The sequence below is a fragment of the Rhea americana genome, unplaced genomic scaffold, assembly GCF_003343005.1.
Source record: "Rhea americana isolate MKP2758 unplaced genomic scaffold, rheAme1 scaffold_278, whole genome shotgun sequence".
Lineage (NCBI taxonomy): Eukaryota > Metazoa > Chordata > Aves > Rheiformes > Rheidae > Rhea > Rhea americana.
Window position 1 is genome coordinate 1040821 of NW_028186399.1, and position 7269 is coordinate 1048089.

General features: G+C 70.1%; 2 protein-coding genes across 7 annotated transcripts; one reads left to right on the top strand and one right to left on the bottom strand.

The window, feature by feature from the left end:
- Nucleotides 1–232: 232 nt before the first annotated feature.
- LOC146593892 (uncharacterized) lies at nucleotides 233–5331 on the top strand. Of its 5 annotated transcripts, XM_085308567.1 has the most exons (13): nucleotides 233–284; nucleotides 1296–1433; nucleotides 1629–1710; nucleotides 1987–2056; nucleotides 2136–2239; nucleotides 2502–2600; nucleotides 3020–3091; nucleotides 3219–3293; nucleotides 3585–3648; nucleotides 4024–4086; nucleotides 4339–4435; nucleotides 4749–4856; nucleotides 4972–5331. In XM_085308567.1, exons 1-13 carry the CDS (start codon nucleotides 280–282, stop codon nucleotides 4985–4987), a joined length of 993 nt encoding a protein of 330 aa, XP_085164693.1. In that variant the 5' UTR covers nucleotides 233–279; the 3' UTR covers nucleotides 4988–5331. The 5 variants fall into 5 exon arrangements, with proteins under 5 accessions (XP_085164693.1, XP_085164691.1, XP_085164692.1 ...); XM_085308565.1 differs by having other exon boundaries at nucleotides 2469–2600; nucleotides 3585–4086; XM_085308566.1 differs by having other exon boundaries at nucleotides 2469–2600; nucleotides 4024–4435.
- A 296-nt stretch (nucleotides 5332–5627) lies between these two features.
- On the bottom strand, nucleotides 5628–6761 carry TEKTIP1 (tektin bundle interacting protein 1). 2 transcript variants are annotated; one of them, XM_085308571.1, is made up of 4 exons: nucleotides 6688–6761; nucleotides 6271–6506; nucleotides 5880–6005; nucleotides 5628–5792 (listed from the first exon to the last, which is right to left on the bottom strand). In XM_085308571.1, exons 1-4 carry the CDS (start codon nucleotides 6759–6761, stop codon nucleotides 5650–5652), a joined length of 579 nt encoding a protein of 192 aa, XP_085164697.1. In that variant the 3' UTR covers nucleotides 5628–5649. The 2 variants fall into 2 exon arrangements, with proteins under 2 accessions (XP_085164697.1, XP_085164696.1); XM_085308570.1 differs by having other exon boundaries at nucleotides 6271–6761.
- Between the last annotated feature and the right edge of the window lie 508 nt (nucleotides 6762–7269).

Consider the following 7269-nt stretch of genomic DNA (forward strand, 5'->3'; position numbering starts at 1 on the left):
TTTCTTATTTTGTTTTGCTTCTTCCGCCCTTCCCGGCCGCAGGGGAACGCGCCGTCGAGCGCGCTTCGGGGCCGAGACCGCCGGGTCGCGGCGCGCCCTTCCTCGCCGGGGGGAGGAGGAGGAGGAGGCGGAGGAGGAGGAGGAGGAGGAGGAGGAGGAGGCTGCGGGCCGCGGGGCAGGGTCTAGGAGCGCGCGCGGCCGGGAGCGCGCATGGAGCGGAGCGGAGGCTGCGGGGAGCGGGAGCCCGGCGCGGGCCGGGGGGTCGCAGCCCTCCCGGCCATGAGGTACCGCCCGGCGCGGACGGGATTTGGCTCCGCGAATTTTGACCCGCCGCAGCCTGTTGGGCCCGGCCCGGCCCGGCTCTGCGGAGCGACCCGACGGGAGCGGCGCGGACTGGCCTGGCGCCGCCGCGGCTTTTCCCGCAGATCGCCCCGACGGGGCGGGAATTGCAGCACCCGAGGCGCCCGGTTCCCTCCACCGTCCTGCCTGGCGTTTGCATTTTCCGCGCAGGTTTTGTTGGGGGCTCCCCAAATCTCTCGGCGATCCCCAAGAGCCGGCCGGGGAGGCGCACGCCGCCCGCCTCCGGGACGGCAGGTCCGGGGGTCGCCTCCCTGGTGACCGCCGAGCAGCCCTGTGAAGTGCTTCCCCCCCGCCCGCGGAGGAGGGCAGGCGGCGGGGGGCGGCGGGGGGCAGCGGGCGCCCGTCGCGCCCTGGGACGGCCCCGGCTGGCGACCGCGGGCTCGGCCGGGCAGAGCTGGCGCGGCGAGAGCGAGGAGCGCCGGGTGCTGGAGATGGGGGGCACCCCCCGCCTCTGCTCCGCATCCCAACCCCCCGCGTCTGCAAAGCCGGTCGGGGGCCAGGGCTCCGAGCAGGGCGTCTGTGACCTTCCCCTGCGGAGGTGCCCGCTGGGTTAGTTTTGCTACAAGCTGGGGATAAATGCAGCCGAACCTCACCGGTTCTCCCCGTTCAGGCGTGAGGTGGGAGAGGTGCTGGTGTGGCAGGGYGGACTTTGCTCTCCCGGTCCCGGTGAAGACGTAGCTTACATCCYGGAGAAGCTTTGCCCTCGTCCTGCCAGAGGCCGGCCCTGCCCCAAGCGCGGGGCCGCGGATCCCCTCTTCGCTGCGATCCCCGGTCGCGGGGAGAGCGGGGAGCCGCTGTGCCCGCGCGTGGTCCTGGGGCTCGCCGGCCCCACGGCAAGGGGACCGCTGAGGGGATGCCGGGAGCTCTGGGCTGGCGTTAGCCCGGTCCAGGGGCACATGGGGATGCGTCTCGTAACCTGCCCTCTTCTCTGCCAGCTGCCTGGCGGATTCTTCCTTYGTGTTAGGGAAGCAAAAGAAGAGCAAGAAGAGGCTGCTGGAGGAGAAGAAGTGGCAGAGCCTGGAGGAGCCGGGCAACGTGGACACCCAGCAGAGGAGACACCTTGCACTCGCCAGGTGGGCTCCRCACCGCGGGGGTCCCACGTCCCCAAGCTGCAGTCCGGCCTGGCTGCATCTCAGACCCCGCTGCCGCCCGGCGCCCGCCCCCGCCTGGGTCAGTGCACGGGGCRGGAGGCACAACGTGGGCGCGTGGGCCCGGACAGGAGCCTCCCTGCACGTCCCTGCTCAGCCCTGCTCCCGGCTTCCTTCCAGGTCCAAAACCTACGACCCCTCCTTCTGCAAGGAGAGCGAGAAGGGCGCCGCGGTGGGCAGGCAGGGAGGCTCGTCCTCGTCCGTGAGTCCGCCGGGCCGCACCGGCTCCTCGGGCGCTCGCGGGGTGAAGAAGGGGCCCCGGCCGCCCTGCGAGGGCGGCACCTCCAGCACGCRTTCGCCCAGCGATGATCTTCCCCGGGCTGGGTACACCGTCGGCAGCGGCGTGCCCTGGGTGCGCGCGCCCCTTTGCCCGGGCCAGGGAGCCAGGGGAGGGCAGGTCCCGGCCGGAGCGAGCGCCGCGTCGTCCCCGCACCCGCGGGCTGCCCTGCCTCCCGCTGACGCCCGCTCTCTCCCGCAGCTGAGCAAACGCGCCGCCAGCTTCCGCAAGGTCTTCCAGGAGATCGCCGATAAGGAGGCGCTGCTGGACTGTGAGTGCCCCGAGCCTGGCGCCCGCTCCCCCCGCGCTCCCGCCTCCCCTCTGAGCCTGGCCCTTCTCTTCTGCCCCAGGTTTCTCCTGCGCCTGGCAGAAGGAAGTGCCCTACCATGGCCGCCTYTACATCTCCTCCAGCTACGTCTGCTTCCACTCCAGTCTCCTGCTCAAAGACATCAAGGTGGGACCCGGCTGGCTGGTGGCAGGGATCGGCAGTGGGTGCACGGGCAGGCGGCGGAGTGCATGGCGTGAGGGCAGCAAGCAAGCCGGGGTGGGGGTGGGGGCAGCATGGGGTCTGCCCGTGGTGTGAGGCTGGCACACGCGAGGTTGGCACGTGCTTCTGGAAGGCTTTCAGCCCTCCGAGCCTGGCACGCGTTCTGCGCCCCGTTGCTCACGACGGCGCCCTGCAGCCCCTCACGCTGTTTGGGCTCCTCTTGGCGCAGGCAGTGGTCCCCGTCCCTTCCATCACCGCCCTCAAGAAGACTAAAACGGCGCTCCTGGTGCCCAACGCACTCAGCATCCGCACAGCTGAGGGAGAGAAGGTGAGAGCAGGGTCGGACCGGAGCGGGTCCGATGATGARAGGTGGGATGACGAGACGGGGTGCAAGGGAGCAGCAGGACCCGTGCCAGCTGGGAGCAGAGGCAAAGCGGCCCAACCATCCCTGCGAGCGTTCGGCTCGTTCTGAGCGTCGCCAGGGCGTYGCATCCCTCCAGGCAGAGGAGGGGGATTGAATCCTGCTCTGCCGCTGCCCGAATTAATTCCCCCGGATTCAAGCCCCAGCCCAGCCCTGCCCCAGTGCTCAGCAGCTCCGGCCCTCTGGGGACGTCAGGGGTCTCCAGCGCCTTGCCACGGGATGCCAGCTCCCCACCCCACCCCCAAACCCCCCGCAGCCGTCAGGGCCAYGGGCTGTGCTCGGAGCTCCCCGAGAAAGCGCCGCGAACCCTCCTCTTCCTCCGGCAGTTCCTGTTCGTGTCGCTGCGCCGGCGGGAGGCCACGTACCAGCTCCTCAAGTCGGTTTGCAGACACCTGCAGGTAGGCGGGAGCCGGGGGTGGGGAGGGTCTCTTATCCCCCCCCCCAAAAAAAAAACAGGGACGGGGGGGGTCTCCAGCTGACCCAGCCTCCTCCACCCCCTGCCACCTTCCTTTCCTCCTCCTCCAGGACAACGGCCTCAACGGCGACCCGTTGGCCTCTCCGCTCGACRGCAGCACCGAGCAAACCCTTAGGAAGACTCTGGTAAAGATGGGAAATCGCTGGCGGCAGGATTTAGGCAGAGGGACGTATGGGCTGGCATGGCCCCCCCCCCCCATCACCCCCTGCCGGGACCGGGCAGGAGGCTCGTGCCTGGCCGCGGTGGCTCTGCCGCGTCCCAGCTCCTTCTCCAGCAGTCCGGCACGTCCCCGCCGGCGCTCTTCTCGGCGGGGTCCCGGCGGGTCCGAGCCGTCGCCCTGCGGCTCTGGTGGAGGTGCGGCGGGCAGGGCTGGTGGCCCGGGAGGTGCTCTGCAACCGGAGCTTTTCGCATTTCAGACTTCGAGCCAGTGCGACCCGGAGCGCAGCAGCCTGGAGCTCAGCAGCRTCCTGGAGCAGCCCGGTGAGCGGCGGCGGCTGCGGGCCGAGCTGCCCCGGCGCGCTGGCACGGCTCCCGCACGCACCCTCCGGGTTGCCGCACGCTGCAGCCGGGTGTCTGCCCCGGCCCTCTTTGCACCGGCGCAAGCGGTCGGCCCTCAGGACTGTGTCCTCGTCCTCGTTTTTTGCCCCGGTCGCAGCTCTCTGCTGCTCCTGCCCGTCCCCCCACAGCGCCTATGGGGCCATGCAGCCCGCGGAGCCCTACCCAGCGTCTCCCGTGGCGCTGGGGAGAGCAGGCTCTTCCTATGGGGCCCAGGATGTCCTGCTGGGTCCCCAGGACCCCCCCCGGTTCCCTCCCCGCTCCTGGGCTACTCAGTGAACGTCTCCTGGTTTTGTACAGATGGACTGAGGCTAAAGCCGAGGCGGGCTGAGGAGGACGAAGACGCGCCCGCTCTGGGCAGAGGTGAGCGCGAGCCCTCAGCAAAGCCACACGGAGCCTCTGGGGCGGCTCGGCGGGGCGGTGGGGAAGGAGCCGCTGCCCGGGCTCAGCCGGGAGCCGGCCCCGCGGCGCGGGGCAGAGCCAGCCCACGCGGCGCGGGGCAGGCGGCACCCGGGAGAGGGGCAAGCCGGCCGAGGGGACCGGGGCTAGAGGCTTTCGCCAGCCCCGATGCCAGCCCCCCGCCTGGCCGGCGCTGCCGGCGCCTCGTCCTGSCAGGGGGACCGCGCGCTGCTCTACAGCCCCAGACAACCGCGAAGGCCGGGCTCGCCCASACGAGGCCCCTCCGCGCCGTCATCGTCATCTACCTGCTGCTGTGAGTCCCCAGGGCCCGTTCGTGCATCTCGTAGCTTCACCCCTGCCCCCCCGGGACTGCCTGGCCCCCTGCGTGCCACCCGCCCCTAGGTCCCCATTGCCCCCCTCGTCCTTGCCCAGGCAGGCTCTACCGCGTGGCGCTGGCAGCCCGGACTCCCCCGCCGTCCCTTGGGCACCTGCCCCCCACCGTCTCTCGCGCCCACGGTGTCCCCCGGGGAAGCGTGCCGGAGCCCTCGCCCCGTGCGCCGGGCTCTGCCTCTGGCACRGTGCCCCGGTCATCCCGGCCACCCGCGGTTACTGCCCCGTGCCCCCAGCATGGTGGCCCTGCTGCTGTCCTCGGGGTACATCGGCCTGCGCATCGTGGAGCTGGAGCGGCAGCTGATGGCCGTGGGGGCTCGGCCAGACCTCAGCGCGCAGCACCCGTAAGTCGCAGGGAGGCGGCGATGGAGGGAGGGGGCCGGCAGCCCCCTTCGCCCCCAGCGTAGCAGCCCCCACGCGGGCCTCTGCCCTCACCCCGSTTCCCCTCTGCGCCTACAGGTGCAAGAAGACATGAGGCCGGCAGGGACCCCGCTGTCACTTGGGCACCAGCAAAGAGGCCGGGCGCTCGAGGACTGCTCCGAGCCCTTCCGCTGCCCCTCGGGGACCGGGCGACGGGGGCCAAGCAGGAGCAAAACCACCGAGTCGCCTTCCAGCCCCGGGACTCTGCGCCCGGCTGTGCCTCGGCTCCCCGGCCTCCCTCTGCCTCCGCCGCCCTGGGGCTCCCCCGGCGGGAGCAGGACGCGCCGGCGCAGCTCCGTGCCGCGGCCCGCGCCGTGCCAGCAGCRGCAGCTTCCAGGGGTCGGACCGTGGCGGTCTCCAGCGCACCCTCACTGCAGCTGGCCAGCAGCCTCCGGTCGGGGGGGACATATGGGCCCGTTGCAGGGCAGAGACAAAGGGGCCAAACTATTTTTTTAATAAAAAAGACCTGAATGGGGGCATTCAGCGGTGCCTGGCCCCTGGGTGCTCTCCCCCCTCCAGCCGTTTGTCCCCTTCCCCGATGACTCAAGGGTGGTGGTTAGGGGCCAGCGAGGGCTGGAGGTTGAGGCAGAGCAGAGCCTGCGCAGGGCTCCCGGCCCCCTCAGCACCGGGAGCCACCACTTTGCCCCCCTCCGTGTCCCTGCTGCTCCAGCCCCCGTCCCCAAGAACGGCCCGGGAGGAGTCCTGCAAGGGCAGCCTTTACTGCCTGGTGGAGGGCTGGTGGTGGAGGCGGCTCCAGGTGCAGACATCCCTGGTGGTGGAGGGGGGACGGCAGGAGGAGAGGCCAGGGACGTACCCCGAGCTGCCCCCCGGCTCTTTGGGGCTCCAGTTGCGGGTGACAACTGCAAAGCAGAGGGGAAGGGAGGGGAGAGGAGGCCGAGCCGGAGGCCCCGGGCCCTGCAGCCACCCGCAGCCCCCCAGGCTCTTACCATACTCCTTGCCCCGGGTGGGTTTCTCCCGCCACAGGAAGGCTCCCCAGCGGGTGCCAAGTCCCAGGTATTGAGCAGGGATGACGGGGTCCCACCATGCCACCTCCCGCAGGCGCTGGGCGTAAGCTGTGGGGCACCAAGCAGAGCCAGCAGGAGAGGAACCACAGCAGCATGCCCCGCTTCGCCCCACGAGCCCCTCACTCGCTCCTCACGCTCAACTCCATCCTCGTCCAGCTGCAGCTTCCCCGGCTCTAGCTACTGCTGCTGCTTTCCGGGTGGGGAAACTGAGGCAGCAGCAGCTCTCTGCCCAAGTATTTCCTCCCCTCCAGTGCTCGCCCTGAGATGGGCTGTCCTGGACCATCGGGACAGCCCGTCCGGCCCAGCTCCTTACCCGGGGGCAGGCGCTCCCGCTCGCGCCTGGCGTGGGCCTGCTGCCAGCGCTGGAAGGCCGGACGGGCGCTGCCGCGAGGGAGCGCGTACCAGGCGTCTTCGCTCTCGCTCCAGCTGCTCAGCCCCGTGGACCAGCTCTGGCCCACGGCATCCCGGCCCATGGGGGTGCACTTCCAGCGCACGGCCTGCTTCAGCACTGGGGCACGGTGGGGCCCCCGCAGCGTCACATACTGGTCACTGTGGGGAGAGAGTGTCACCGGTGGGGGAAGAGAGGCGAGGGCTTTGTGCCACACACGTGGCGGGGACGCATCTGTCCAGGCGCTGGGCCATTGCATCTCCTCTGGGACATCTCCAGGGGCAGCAGGACCTTGCCCCGACAGCTGGGATGGGAACGCTGGCGCACGCGTAAGGGTCTCACCTGCACAGGGGCAGAGGAAAGTCCGTCTCGAGGGTGCTCTGCGGGACGTAGGGTCTGCACCACCACAGCTCCATGCCTGCCTGCAGCCAGCCCCCACGGCCCCGGCTGCCTCCTCCACGGGGCCTCGAGCTACTGTTGCCGGAACTGGAACTTGGCAACCGGCCCCCAGCAACGGGCCAGGAGCTGGCAGCACTCAGGAGGAGAGGGCCTCGGGGTAGTTCCTCCAGGGCAGGGACACCTTCAATCCCTTCCTTCCCTGCAAGGGCAAACAGGGAAAGACCAGGGAGTTCTTGGTTCTTTCTGGTTTTCTAGCAGCAGGGAAAGCAAACATGAGCTGGCAGGTGGGAACTGGGCAGTAGCAATAAACCAAGTGCAAGATCAGGGCTTTAAAAACGTGGTACCTTCAGATCTGACAAGGGTGCTCGCTGCAGAGATCGTGGGACCTTTGAGACTGGGCTCTGGAGCACCTAGATACTCCTCTGGGCTCTTGGCCCACAGTGGGAAAGAGAGAGTCACTGCGTTGGGAGCTGCCAAGCATTCACTTGCAGCCTCTGCCATCCTCTCCCCACATGGGCAAAACCT

Excerpts from the sequence above, each read along its gene's own strand:
- TEKTIP1 (XM_085308570.1), bottom strand. The coding sequence starts at position 6,604 with ATGCAATGGCCCAGCGCCTGGACAGATGCGTCCCCGCCACGTGTGTGG. Across the intron at positions 6,006-6,270 it reads GCGGGAGCGCCTGCCCCCGG|CTTACGCCCAGCGCCTGCGG; the intron begins GTAAGGAGCTGG and ends GGTGCCCCACAG. Across the intron at positions 5,793-5,879 it reads CACCCGGGGCAAGGAGTATG|TTGTCACCCGCAACTGGAGC; the intron begins GTAAGAGCCTGG and ends TCTGCTTTGCAG.